Source organism: Microtus pennsylvanicus, chromosome 1 (genome assembly GCF_037038515.1).
Source record: "Microtus pennsylvanicus isolate mMicPen1 chromosome 1, mMicPen1.hap1, whole genome shotgun sequence".
NCBI classification, from domain to species: Eukaryota; Metazoa; Chordata; class Mammalia; order Rodentia; family Cricetidae; genus Microtus; species Microtus pennsylvanicus.
In genome coordinates this window covers 57,287,534-57,302,006 of record NC_134579.1, presented here as the reverse complement: position 1 = coordinate 57,302,006, position 14,473 = coordinate 57,287,534, and the positions used below count along the sequence as shown (strand labels likewise).

The window sequence follows — 14,473 nt, the reverse complement described above, 5'->3', positions numbered from 1 at the left end:
AAAAGGAAGTGAATTGTGTCACGGAGGCCTCAAAGACCACCTCTACAGTGACACCCATAGACCAACAAAACCATATCTATTCTAACAAAGTCATACCTCCTAATAGTGCACTTCCTTTGAGCTTCTGGGGGCCAATTACATTCAAACTACAGTAGTTACTTCATCTGAGTATTATAGTCCAATATATTCTCTTAGATCTTCCTAAGATGCTTACTCTGTTACAATAGTAAATTGTTCAATAAATCTAACAGATATAAACATGTAAATCTAATTCTCAAAATACTTTTAAAAGTGTTTTCTAAACTAGACCAGAATTTTAGTGGTTTCTAATTCATAAAACAGGTCTAACTAGTGAGCACCTTGAAAAAAAACTAGTAATTTGCTTGCTAGTCATAAAATGGGTATCTACCAATCTATCATTGAAATAATCATTGTAGACCAGTTCTGCATCAAGTGCTCTCCAGTCTTCAAGATAATAAGTAAGCCATGGCCCCAATGTCAAAGAATTCTGTTTAGTGGGACGACAATGGTGTAAGTTAAAAAATAGTCACAACCCAAAATGTGTAATAGCAGAGAAAGGCATGAAAGGAATTTGGGGTCTTGTTGCTGGCTCACTGAAAGGTCCATGTGCCAAAATGCTCTTGCCCAAATCTGCCAAGATAAAGTACCATATTGACAAAGAATTATTCTTTCAGGATAATGAAAATCTTTCCAGAAACCCACATGCATTTTGATATTACTTATAAAAGACTTATTCCTCAACTTTTTTTACATTAAAATAATCACTCATTCTAATAAAAAAGGGGGTGGGCATGATACAAGATGTGAGGTTTTGGTGACAAGTTCAATGTTATTTTATGAGCTCAGTCCATCAAAGACTAATTTGGATGGAAAATGAGGTCATAAAGCCCAGAAAGTAGGCCAGGTTGGTGAGGTCTGAGTTCAGAGTGCTGGGCTCTTCCAGACCTTCATCAGGACTCACAGCCAGCCTATCATTCACTATTCTAAAAATTGGGTCACAGATTAATCAACAGATGTTTATTGGGCCTACTTCTCTCATCTTGTGGGTTGTTTTTAAACATGGTTTTTGAAATCCAATCAAAACTACCTTCCTACCCTTTTACTAACATTTATTTAGAATTTTCTCCTGTCCTTTTGCCAGAAAGACAGCATACAAACACAAGAGAAAAAACCTGAAAGCTGAGGTTTCTGGCTACCAGCACATTAGAAATAAACCGCCCAGATAACTGTTTGCTGATTTTCTCCCTGCCGTCTCCCATGTGGCCATGTCTCCTCCGTTCTCTTTAGACAGGTCACCAAAGACTGGCACCAGCCAACCCACCCAATCTTCCTTTAATCACTCATCAGTCTTGGTTCCATTGATGAGTTAAGCATATGAGGAAAAAACGAAAGTGTTTAAAAGAGTAAAGCCAAATCATGACTCAGTGTCATTAACTATCAACAAAATTCAGACAGCAGCTAGGCTCCAGCTCCACGTCTGATTCTCCTAATCTCACTTCCTTAAGATCAAAGAGTCATTTTCATCTCCTCAAGGCATTCACATCTTGAATGGTGTCTGCAGTTCAGTTGTTGCTAAGAGATACCATTGTTTTTCTAATGGACAAGTGAAAGGCAAGTTCGTGAAAGACATGTTTATTACTAATGAATACAGCATGGTTATATACATGAGAATTGAAGGATCCTTATACATACAGAAAGTCTTAAATTTTATTTCTAATCAACTAATATTAAGACTATAAACATTCAAGAAAGTAGTATAGTAAATTGAATTTGAACACATGTTGGATAAACTGCCATAAATAAAATTAAAAAGAACAGTATGCCATTAACCATACTCAACATTAATTATGTATTAGGATATGCACATTACTATTTAGGAATCACCAAGTAGTTCAGACATATAATTATACCTGTCTCTTATAACATGATTTCTCTCCAACTATACCCTTAATTAATCCAAATATAAGAGAAAAAATTCAGGATTCATAATCATTTGGCCTAGGCTGTAGTACTAACTATGTAGTTGAGAGAAATGTTTTAGCCAGGGGCTTACTGTCATGGGGGAGTGGCTTTACTTGTCTTATTGACTTAAGAACAGTCACGTATTACAAAATGCATGAGTCAAAGAAATTTGCAGGCAAACTTTTACATCATCGACTATGCGATAAGACCCTCCCATCTCCCCACCTCCAGGAAGGGTACTTTGTGGGACACAATACTCTCAGTTTAAGGATTGTAACCTTTACATCATTCTTCTGTATTGACGGCACACTTGGGAACAGAATGAGCTAGAATACTGACTCACCGCAGCTGGGTTATTAATGAAGGCTGGCCCCACCTATTTCTACTGGGAATCATTGGAAACATTTTAAGGGGAAAAAACTGACCCATAATTTTTCTTGGCTAAAACCTCTCAATTTAATGAAGGTAAGTTAGTCTCCTAAGTCCCTGTTTTCTTATACTAAGTTGTTTATTCTTCCTATTCCAGTTTTTGCTGATCTCCTAATTAGTGAAACTTACAACAACCAATTTAAGAAAAATAAATGAACCAGGTATTTTATCTTGTGGCCATTGTATACCTGATCCAAAATAAATAATGAACTTTAGGACAGTTTTAGCAAACCTGAAGGTGTCCTCATAAATTGCTTGAATTAATGATGATCTTTTGCCTTTAAATTAATCATCATGATTATTTTGCCTTTACCTTCCCCACACTATTCATTCAAAATAACCATGGGTAAAAAGAGAAAAACTTCCATTTTTAATTGCAGTTTATAAAGTATGGACTTTTCCAAACTAGACAATTTTAAGAATATCTTAATTGCCCCAAAAGCATTATCCTGCTTGGGTAGGTGGGATTTCACCTAGACAACAGCATTACACAGAGAAGTAACAGATGAGCTCACTGGTGATGTGTGAGATCGGTAAGTGCTGTTTTCCAAATTCACACACCAGGAGCTACAGAAGATCCTAGGATTGCTTGAGACACAGTCCCACCTCGAAAGCCCTCAGGGAACATTAAGTAGTGGCTTTGTCTGGTCAGTCCATCTGCAAAGCATGTCTGTCGTGTCGTTTATCTAACACTCACCCCTTCAATGCCCACACGATTCCCTTTGTCTAAGACTAAACGTCATTCGTGGGTACTACTCCCGAAAGCTTAAAGAATAGGGTATCACAGTCCTCTGCTTCCTCTATTGAACACTAACTTAAACTAAAAGCAACTTTGGGAAGGAAAGAGTTAATTTGGCTTACAGGTTACAGTCTACCTTAAAGGGAAGCCAAGGCAAGAGCTTGAAGAAGAAGCACAAAGGAAAGTGCTTACTGGGTAGCTTCCTCTGGCTGCCTCCGCTACCTTTCCTGTGCCGCTTAACCCCACCCCCTGCCTAGGGATGCTATCGCCCACAGCGGGCTGGGCCTTCCTACATCAACTGGCAATCAAGTGGGCCAATCTGATGGATGTAGTTTCTTGATTTCACTCTTCTCAGGTGTGTCAAGTCAAAGACAAAACTGTAGCCCATATCAGCATAACTAACAACACTGTGGTCTCGATTGTTGTGCTCAGGGAGATACAAAACTAGGCCACACGCCAACAGCTAAAGATTGTTTAGTTCAGCAGTTTGCTCCAAAAGTCTAATTGTTATCTGTGTGATGATTAGGTCATCAGTTTGCTAATTTTTATCTAGTCTAATTTTTATCTAGGTGAATATTTGACTATATTAAACTATACTAAAATTACTTCATAGTCTCCTCCATCCCCATTTGACTTTAACAAACATGCCACAGCAGTGACTTACTAAGCTTGACTCCTTTTTGTAATAGTCTCACCCTACGTTCTTAAGAGAAAGCCTAGAGCATAGTTCTCAGAGAGGCACAGTCAGAACACTGCAGCCCCAGCTCATGGGTCTGGATTCAGGTTTTTGGTTTGACTCTGGTTTGTTTGTTTTAAAATACTTCCCAAAATCAGAATTCACACAGATTTAAAATTCTTTAGCTACATCTCTTGATCTTCATAGAAATGAAATCTATCACAATTTCTGCTACATTCCAAACCTTAAGCTGCGGCTGGCGGGGGGTGGGGGGGAAAGATGAACAAAAAAAAGTCCTTAAGCTGCAGTGGGGATAGGAAGTATGTCCCACATTTATTTATTCTTCTTCAATAAAAACTCTTCTTCCATCCGTGTTCAAACTCCGAGTTAATGATATAGCAGAGGTAACGAGCCTTCTCCATCTCCCCCAAGCATCTGATTGGTGTCAGTAAATGGGCATTTCAGTTAAAACTCCTCCCTGCCGTGAGAAAATAAAGAACAGTTCATTGGGAAAGCAATAATGTGCTGAAATATATTTCTACTGTAGTGTATCACCACTACATGACTCCTTCAGCAAACCACCCATGTTTCCTATGTTTTCTTAAAGGCTGTGTGTGTATGTGTGTGTGTGCGTACATGCTCTCTCTGCTAATTCTTTTTAAATTTCTACAAATGCCACAAGTTTTTACTGAATCCCAAATTAATCCCATGAACATATTGTGGGGCCACGTGCTTGGTATCTGGGAAAACAGAGAATGGAAATGCTGTTTGGAGCATGTGCCTGAATGTTTTCAAGGCCACCTACTCCCTACCAGCAACCCTGGTTTTTCTTTTCCTTTTTTATTATTCTTTTAGTCTTTGGCAATTCCACACATGGTACAATCTTTTGATCCTATTCACACACACACACACACACACACACACACACACACACACACACGCCACCCTCTCTTGCCCACCCCCACCATCCCCTTCTTCCCAACAGTGCCCCTCCCATTTTCATCCTTTCTTCTGTTTACGCGTGGGCCACTCGGTTGAGTTAGAATTGCTTGCGAGAGCATGAGTAGAAGGTTATTTACTGGAATGTGAGCAACTCTGCAGTGGTTAGATCACTAAAGTGAATGACACCCCTCCCAAGGCAATCCTTAACTGCCCATAGTCCCTTAGGGGTGGGTGGGACCTCGTGGGACCGTCCTCCCCTGTGGAGCATCCCTCTTAGGGCTGTAGAGCCTGGATCCATTGTCCTTAGTTTCCGAGGCTATTCTTGTTTCATGGGATTTTAAAATATACTTTAATGCTGTGCAGTCCACCAGAAGAAACCAAAGCCTGTAGTCATAATCCTTAATTATAATGAAACCTTTCTTTCACTATCTTAATCTAAATCTGATACATTTTATTTAGTTACTTACTTATTTATTTGATAGGTTTGTAGCACACAACCCAGGCTGGCCTCAGCCTTGCAAGTGCTGAAATTACAGGCATGTATTTTCATACCGTCGGTGCGATGCATTTTTTAATTCAGGAAACACACTCAGGCCAGTGTCTCTGAGGGACTTAGAGAAGGTCTTGGGAAATAATACAACACACACACTTGAATTCTTTCTTCTGGCTACTATTAAAACGGACTGATGAGCCTTGTTCTGCTCGGCGCTGCAGGAAGGAGTGGGTGTTCTGGTTTGAAAGGCAACTCCTGCTACTGTTGCTCTGACAGCATTTAGCGAGGTATCAGCACTTCTCAGAGAGACTTTTAGAAGCATTGCTACCATGAATATGAAATCTAAGAATCATCTCACTCAGTTTCTTTGTTGGCCATGTGTCCTATCGGAAAGAGGCTCTGAGTGTCTGCTCAAGGCCTCAGCTGTGATCCTCACCCTAATTTTTTACAAAGACATATCGATTGCTCTGGCTTGGAAGCCATCCATGAGGGACCGGAAGGAGCAAATACCAACATCAAAGTGCAATGTCACCCACCACAGTCAGCCACTGCCCATGGGGTCTCTTTACAGGCTGATTTATCTCTGTAAAGAGAGAATTACAGACACTTGCCCAAGAGATATGATTAAAACAAGTAGAAAGAGACAGAATGGAGCCTGAGGAAAGCAATGGGCATATTTAATAAAATGTAGTCCAGAGCCCACTGAAAGTTTCTGTAGAGGAGCAAATGGAAGATTATGTTTAAGCATGGGAGATTTATGGATACTCCATAGAAACCCCCTATGGAAGATACTGTATAGCATCAAATTCCTGGTGAGATCTATGGTGGCAAGAGAGAAATGATAACCTAGCTCAAGGCTCTAGGCCAACATCAATGTGAGCTGGTTTTTAATCTTCTCTGCTACTTACTGCCAATATCATCTCTTAAATAAAAATCATCTCTCCAAGGTTTCCTTTTTCACACGAGATAAATCTATCTCATGGAGCCATTTGAAGACTTAAATGAGATAATCTCTGTGGACAAGCAAAAACTCTGACGAATTTAATAAAGGTTAGTTATTACCAAGACCCCTGTCATGTGGGCAGTAATTACTTGCTTACACTGGCAGCATTAGTTTATAGCAAACCACTAAGGCCCAGCATCACAGGGCTGTTGCCATGCTTACATCTGATGCTCTCTCACGAAAGCCGCAAACTCAGGATCATTAGCATACAGTTCCAAAATCCTCATTCTCTCTTGAATTTCCTTGAATAAAGAAAAAAGGAAGGCTATGAATTGCATCAGAAAAACCCCAGCTGCCTTTTAAAGGGTATCTAATTATTATGAGGGATTGTGAATGTCTGGGATACCCAAGAAAGAGCTGAAGAAAGAATCCCCCCTTAGCAAAACAGAAGGCTCCACCTATAGAGTTCTAGATACTCTATGAACGAAGACTGGCCATGTACGACAGTGGTGAGCACTTGCTTAGCATGCACAAGGCCTTGGGTTTAAGTCCCAGCACCACTGAAAAGAAAGGAAAACTGTTTCTGCATAGATCCTATGTAAACCGCCCTAACTCTAGCATCTATTCCTAAGAGAGGAATGAAGAAAGCATAGAGAATTTTCTAATTGCGGAAAAATAAGTTACTGGGTAGGGAGTAAGGACCAGCTCAAAATTTCATACCCCCTGCATACTCTGGGAAACACCATCAGGTAATAACTAACCTAAATATTCTTCATCATCTCTTCAGGCCTGTGCATATGCACACCCACCCACACACATGCTCACACAGAGCAGCCCCATGCATATGCACACACGCCCACACACATGCGGTGATGGAAATGGAAGTCTCCTACCTCTTTGGAAAGGTCACTGCTCTCATACATCTGTCTGATTTCTTCTCTGCTCAGCCCCCCAAGCACCTCTTCACTAGCTGAGCTATAGAACGGTCGATGGCTACAGGGCCTCTCATACTGCTCACATCCAGCCAGGTGGCTTTCGTATGCAGGGTTGTACTTCATAGCATTCTCCACAGACGACAGGCTGTCGGGCTGGCTGCTGGAGCCACGGGAAGAAACACATGATTGATTCAAGAGCTCCCCTGGATGCTCAACTATGTGAAAGGCTATTTTTCTGGGACAAGGTTTCTGTTAGGGAAAAGACAGTGGACATAGATGTGGGCTCAGGGGAACTATGAGACAGGTCTAGATGAGTCTCAGGTGTCTCTACTACACCGTTTCACTCATGAGATTTCCCCACAGTATCTGACACATATTGGTTGGGAACTACATCTGCCAGTGAATAGTATTTCATTAAATAAACACAGCTCCATCATTTCCAGAGCAACATCTATGAGATAATCATATGTAACCACATAGAAAGTTCTCACAAAAACTCAAATACTGGAGGACCAAAAGCCCTGGGCCTCAATTGAATTCAATTCAATTCAGTTTGAATTTGCTGAGCAGAGACTATGTGCCATGACATCTCTAAATGCTGATGAGCCAAAGAATTCATTGGCCTTTGCCCTAAATAAGATCTCAGTCTGTTGAAAATTCAGCTTAAGAGTGATGGACGTCTGTCTTAGTGCTCTCGGAAGGGGTGTCCCTTAGCTAGGACAGAGGCAGGGGAGACTGACCTAAAATAACTCTTGTGGACTCTAGCAGTACACCAAGACATTCACATGGGCCTCTTTGACCTGGCTCATGTTCCCTCACTAGTACAAAGAGACCCACCCATTCCCTGCAAAGGGACTTTCTTCTCTCCCACTGTCACGAAAATCACCAAACTCTCAAGACTCTCTAGTTCAGTCCTCATCCAGGCCTCTCAGAATCTTATTCACAGACTACCTAGATGTCTTCAGGTGTTTCCTTGAACTTCGCAGCTCTCTGTCTCCACCCAGCTCTCTGCCCAGTATTTGGTACATAGTAAGCAATTAGTAAACAGGCATCCAGTCCCATTAGGAAGCTCTTTCCTTATTTACCTGGTGGGCCTCTGCCTTTCTCTCCTGATATTATGAGCCTGAAGTGTCTTCACAGTGAAGAAGACGACAGCAGAAACCACAAGGAGAAGGCTAACCACAGAGGCTATGGTGATGCCTATGACAAAGGGCTCAGATACAAACTCCTCACAGTGCTGGCCTCGATACCACCAGTTCGAACCAACCCGGCATCTGTAAAAAACAGTAACCAAACTCAAGATCTGAATCACTTTGCTCTAAATGACAGCAAACAGAATCTTCAATGGAATGGGAAAGGTAGATATATAAATTCTGATCATGTGCATCTTCATTAAAGACTTGAAGGAAGTGCTGGACTATAGGCCAGTAGTAGCGTGTTTGCCTACTGCACATAAAACCCTGGGTTCCATTCCCAGCAGACATACAAGTTAAATGAGCCTCTGATCAAAGTCAATGTGCAATGCTGGACATAGACCAGCAGATCCTGAACAAGTCTTTTTAAATGGCTGGTTAAAATATGAAAGGCTTAAAGAAATATCACATTCAACCTTCTCATTTACAGACGACAAAAGTACACACCCAGGAAGAAAGGTGACTGCCCCTCAATTACTAGTAGCTTCTAGAATGCAGTTTTAACACCTCACCTGTCCCTGACCACCCTAAGGAGATTCTCAAAGTTTTAAGTCAACAGACTTGCACTAAAATGTCTTCAATCCCCAAAACAGTAAAGAAATCACTGCTTTGTAAAATAATGTTAATTTTCCTGGCCATTAAGAAACTGTAATTGTCACTAGTCTCCTAGTTAAACCTTACACTTTTTGTATAAAAGCATTGAATCACCTCCAGCTATTTTCTCTATCTGTAGTGTCTATACCAATGTTTACATTCATACATTAGCATCTTATTTATGTTCCTCCTGATTATTCCCAGAATTCCCTCCTCTTTCAGCTGTGCATCTGTGGTTATGTGTGACTAGGAAGTCCGTATGTTTGGATTTTTTGTTTGTTTTTGTTTCTTTCCAAGCAGGGGTCAGAAAAGGGTCATTGATCTATTTGGGTTGTGTGTCTGTGGTTTCCTCAGAGGTTCTGCCTTTACAAACAGATCTCAAGCTTGATGTGGGAGTTCCCTCTGTGTGCTGTGATTATCATTAATGAATAAAGAAGCTGCTTTGGACCTATAGCAAGGCAGAACTTAGGTATCCAGTGAAAATTAGGCTGAATGTTGGGAGGAAGAAGGATAGAGTTAGAGAGAGATGCCATGGACCTGCCAGAGTCAGACCTGGCGAAAGTTTGCTGGTAAGCCACTGCTATGTGGCAGTACACAGATTAATGGAGATGGGTTAAACTAAGATATAAGAGTTAGCCAATTAGAAGTTAGAGCTAATAGGCCAAGCAGTGTTTTAATTAATACAGTTTCTGTGTGGTTATTTCAGGGCTAAGCTAGCTGGGCAGCCAGGAAACAACAAGCAGCCTCCTCCTACACAGACTCAAGGAAAATACATTTGCCGTCACTTTGAAAACCTTACTATCTGTGCTACTTTAGTCTTATTCAGTATGCTAAAAGGAACACAAAGTCATTAAGAGCTGGAAAGATGGCTCATGACCAGTTAAAAACACTTGACAGGTAAAAACTCTATGGAGGACTAGGATTTGGTTCCTAGAATCCACATGTCAGTTCATAACTACCTGTAACTCCAGTTCCAGGGGATGTAACACCTTTTGACTTACCTGGGCATCAGACATGTATACGATGCATATATTTGAAGGCAGGAAAACACTCATACACATAAAATAAACAAATCTTCAAAGAATAAATTATTTTGCACGCAGAGTGTTGATCTTACATATAAATCTTACCTAAAGAATGATGGTCTCATCATCATAGCAGCCTACAAAGATCTCCAGATAATCCAAGTACTCTCAGTAGGACACATTCAAAAAATAAGTTTACAACTTCCTAACAGTGTAAAAGCACCCTCATGAGTATGTGATTCAGGCCTATTGAATGACCCAGTCTTCATATGAAAATCAGACAGTGTCCATCTAATTGCCAGACATAATAAAGTGGTGGCACACGCCTTTAACCCCAGCACTTGGGAGGCAGAGGCAGGTGGATCTCTGTGAGTTCGAGACCAGCCTGGCCTACAAGAGCTAGTTCCAGGACAGGCTCCAAAACCACAGAGAAACCCTGTCTCGATAAACCAAAAAAAAAAACCATTATTGTGATTACCCCACAATTATTCTGTCAACCTATTTTCTTCAGAATTATATATATATATATATATATATATATATATATATATATATATATATATATCCTTGAAAGCCAAAATCTCTAATTGCAACATACCTACAAATGGCCCCATGCCCAGGCATAATGTCACACTTTCCATCATTCAAGCAGAAGTCGGGCTGTAGATCACAGAGACTTTGACAGGGCAGTTCATCCACACTCAGGTACCCAGGGTAGCATTTGCACTTTGCTTCTCCACTCCATGGATTTACCAAACATTCAGAAAATTCATTACAGGCTTGAAACTTGCAAGGGTTGGCATCATCACCTAAAGCATCGAAAGAATCAGAGAACACGAGGAAAATCAAAGTTCAGGAGCTAAGGTATGTGAAGAAAGTTCTTCCCTCAAACCACCATAGGAAAAATCCCAACCTGCATCATAATAATACACCATCACCTCTACACACACTGTTGTGTGCCTGCCCCATGCTGAGCTCATGGGATGAGAAGAGAGTCTAGAAAATATGGTGATATTCTAGGTGGGGATATCCTAGAGCAGCATTGGGAGTGGTTGAGATTTGCAGGAACTACTGATAGAAAAGGAAATCATCCCTCTGCCTCCTCAGACCATTCTAAACAATATTTTGTCTTCAGTAACTTATTCTTTCACTGACTGGGTAAGAGACGAGGACAAAAAATAATTAGGAAAATAAAACCAGTCAAAAGTGATGTAAGATATTAACTATGGATGGGTCTACTATGGTCCCTTCATATTTTCTTCCATAGTAAACAGCAAGGGGTAAACAGCAAATGGGGAAACAATAGCAGAGATATTGAAAATAGAGCTAATAGCTAGAAATGATCATAGACATATATGTGAGAAAGTATGAAGTTTATCTAGAAAGGATTGAAAATTTGTAGTCTCTTCATTTCCAGAAAAATTGATATCTTTTTTTAATCAGTAAATGTTTCCACTGTTCTGGAACTTATAGACGATATACAGAAAGCCTTATCTAACACACACAGGCAGTTTCTATAAGAGACTACACATCAGGATCCCACTGTGCATTCCCTGGGCACTCGCCTCAGAGCCTAGTAATTATCTAGTGACTCTGTAATCATAAAATAATCTAATTCTGAGCCATAATTAAAAATAGAAGCATATACAATAGGCGTTGCATATAGTCTCCTTTTATTAATAAAAGCAAATATTTTGGAGATACCAAGTGTGAAAAAGTTAGGTAAAATACAAGTTGCACTTACCTAAGCCAATGTTGACATAAAGCAACAATAATAATTTAAAATATACATGTAGTAGAGCAATTCTATCTGAAAATTTTAAACTTTGTGACTACTTTATGGGTGTAGGAGGAAGAAGATAATAGACTCTCTTTTCTATAGAGTAGACACTACGAGGCAATGTGCTTATCTATTGTAATCCTTTTTAAAAAGAAGTTGACTAGGAGTTAAACATATAGCTCAGTGGCTGGGCACCAGCCTTACATGTTTGAGGCCCAGGGTTTGAACTCCAGAACTTTGAAAGTGGAAGGAGAGCGCCATCACAATAACAACAATGAGTCATACTGCTCATATATAGAGAGCTAGTCAAATCCTCTTACCTATTTGTTTAGTCCTGGGGCACACCTTATTAGCTATATAGGCCGGGTAATAGAATGCCCATATAATACATGAGCAACTTAGAGTTCACATGGTTTGTTTAGGGCCATGCAAATGATAAACGATGAAGTGAAGGCAAACATTCTTGCCTTACAAATTATAATTAATTGCTTCTTCCACACACCACACAGCAAAGACTATGCAAACAGCCTCAGAGAGCTCATGTAACAAGAGGTTTGAATATTGGAAGATTAGCGAAATCATTTTCCCATTTGCAATGAATAATGATCCTTCAAAGATTTCAAGGGAAAGAAGGCTTGCATTTTCCCCCAGCTTAGAAAAAAGTAGGTCTCATTTTCAAACAAGTTTGGGAATAAAGGGGCGACAGAAATATGGTTCTAGACATTCCACCTGACTTCAACTCAAAAGCACCATCCCCTAGTGTGTAGAAGGAAAAAATAAAACAAAATTTCAGGTTCCAGTGGTATTCTCTGCATCAAGTTCTTTCAAACAAAAACAGTGGTTCCTTTTGAGAATATTCTCTCGGGTACTTAGAGTACTGTGCTATGTTTCGGCTAAGTGCTTACTACAACAGACACACATCCTCATGCAAATTTCAGCTGGGAAATGGTTGTTACGCACTGTCCACACAAGATAACACTATAAAAGTGTGCTACATTCTACAGAGAAATGACCATAGTGTTATAAGAAGACTAACTCCAGGGTGGAGCATGGGGATTTCTAGTAGAAACATTTGAACCAAGGCCTAAACTAATCGGGAAATATTTTGGCAAATGGGGTAGTAATAAGCAAAACCTTTAAGGCCACAGAAAGATCTGGGTGTCTGAGGACCTGAAACACACAGTCTGACTGGACTATGGTGGGCCAAAGGTTAGATCACTGAGTATACTAGGAAGAAAGATGGGGTTGAACCATGCAGCCATTGATACACATAAAGCAGCCATGTAAGATCATCTAAAAGCTGATTTACAGAGTGTTAGGGCTGCTATCTGGAGAAGAGGCAGGTGGAGGAGCTAAAGAAGTGAAAGAAGTGGTCAATTTGAGATATGGTGTTCATTTGGATAGGCTAGTAACCTTGGCAACAGAGATAAGAGCCTGGTTTGGGGATATTTTATAACTCAGTATTAGTGTAAGTTTGGTGAACAGCTGAATGTTGCGGTGATGGGAACTACCAAACCAAGAGTGACTTCCCAGATTTTCCTACGTTTCTGGTTGAGACTGAGAAGCATAGATTAAATGAATAGTAGAAGGATGCACAAAGTATGAATTCGCTCTTAAATACTTTCAATTTAGTATACGTAGAGTATGTCAAATACACTCCAGCAGGGATTGTCCAGCAATTAAATAATACATCTCAGAGAAGCCTGATCAGTACAGAGAAACATGGAGTTCAGTAAAGCAAGGCCTGGTGATTTGAGACTCAGGGCTGTAATCCCAACTGCTTAGAAGGATGAGACAAAGGGTTGCAAATTTATGGCCTGCTTATCCTGCAGAGGTAATTCAAAGCCAGCCTGGACAACTTCGGTGAGCTGTCTCAAAACAAAAACAGATGGCTGAGGACGTAGCTCAGTGGTGGTTTGTCTAGCATGTGGAAGCCCTAAGTTCAACAACCACACACAAAAATGCAGAGATACCGATACAAAACTTAAAAGGAATCAATATAGAAGCTTAAAGTGTTTATCTATATATCATCTATTGAAAGAAGAAAGGACATATTTAGGGTCATGGCAACACAGAGACAAAGCAAAAGCAGAGTAAGTGAAAGAGACCTGGAAAGAATGTGTAGAAAAAGGCCTGGGAGGTAAACACAATGGTTGTTTTGTAAATCTTTGTAAGCAACCATTGTCTCCTCGACATGTGAGAGTCCCTTGAAACACTTATTGCACTAATTTTCAAGACCGTGTCTGATGCAGTACTTTTTTCTTCCTGTAAGTATCAGATTTACTTTGACTCAATGAAAAAGAAAACACACAAGAACAGTTACTGGATTCTACTAAGAAGCCTCAGATAATAGGCACTATGGTTACCTGATTCCACATCCAGGGAGTACTTATCAATATCCAAGTTCATGGTTTGGTAGGCAGTAGTACAAAATTCTTCCAGAATCATATACATGGCATTGTTGACGTCTGGAGGGACAGACTCAGCGAACTTCACTCGGCTGTTCACCACGATGCTGCCATTTCTGAAGTTCAGGATTTCTAAGTTCCGGAACCCTGACAGATTGGACTGAAGATAGGGAACCAACTGGAAATGACAAAATGATCATGGTTACTGCCACTCCTTAACGTTTAGTTGAATGCACACCAGAAAGGCAATAAAACATACAAAAGCAAACATGTATGTATTCGACAAAATATAAAACCTCCTGTCCCTACAGGAGAAAGTATCCAATTTTCTTC

At 40.2% G+C, this 14,473-nt stretch overlaps 1 protein-coding gene across 1 annotated transcript in view; it reads right to left on the bottom strand.

The window, feature by feature from the left end:
* Nucleotides 1-871: 871 nt before the first annotated feature.
* The window catches only part of Impg2 (interphotoreceptor matrix proteoglycan 2), a 68,644-nt gene continuing 55,042 nt past the window's right edge, over nt 872-14,473 (bottom strand). Inside the window, exons 15-20 of the mRNA XM_075954401.1 lie at nt 14,099-14,318; nt 10,551-10,761; nt 8,226-8,414; nt 7,099-7,300; nt 6,428-6,507; nt 872-1,004 (exon numbers count right to left, since the gene is read on the bottom strand). Of these exons, the coding sequence (XP_075810516.1) occupies nt 872-1,004; nt 6,428-6,507; nt 7,099-7,300; nt 8,226-8,414; nt 10,551-10,761; nt 14,099-14,318 (1,035 nt within the window). The remainder of the gene's footprint in view (nt 1,005-6,427; nt 6,508-7,098; nt 7,301-8,225; nt 8,415-10,550; nt 10,762-14,098; nt 14,319-14,473) is intronic.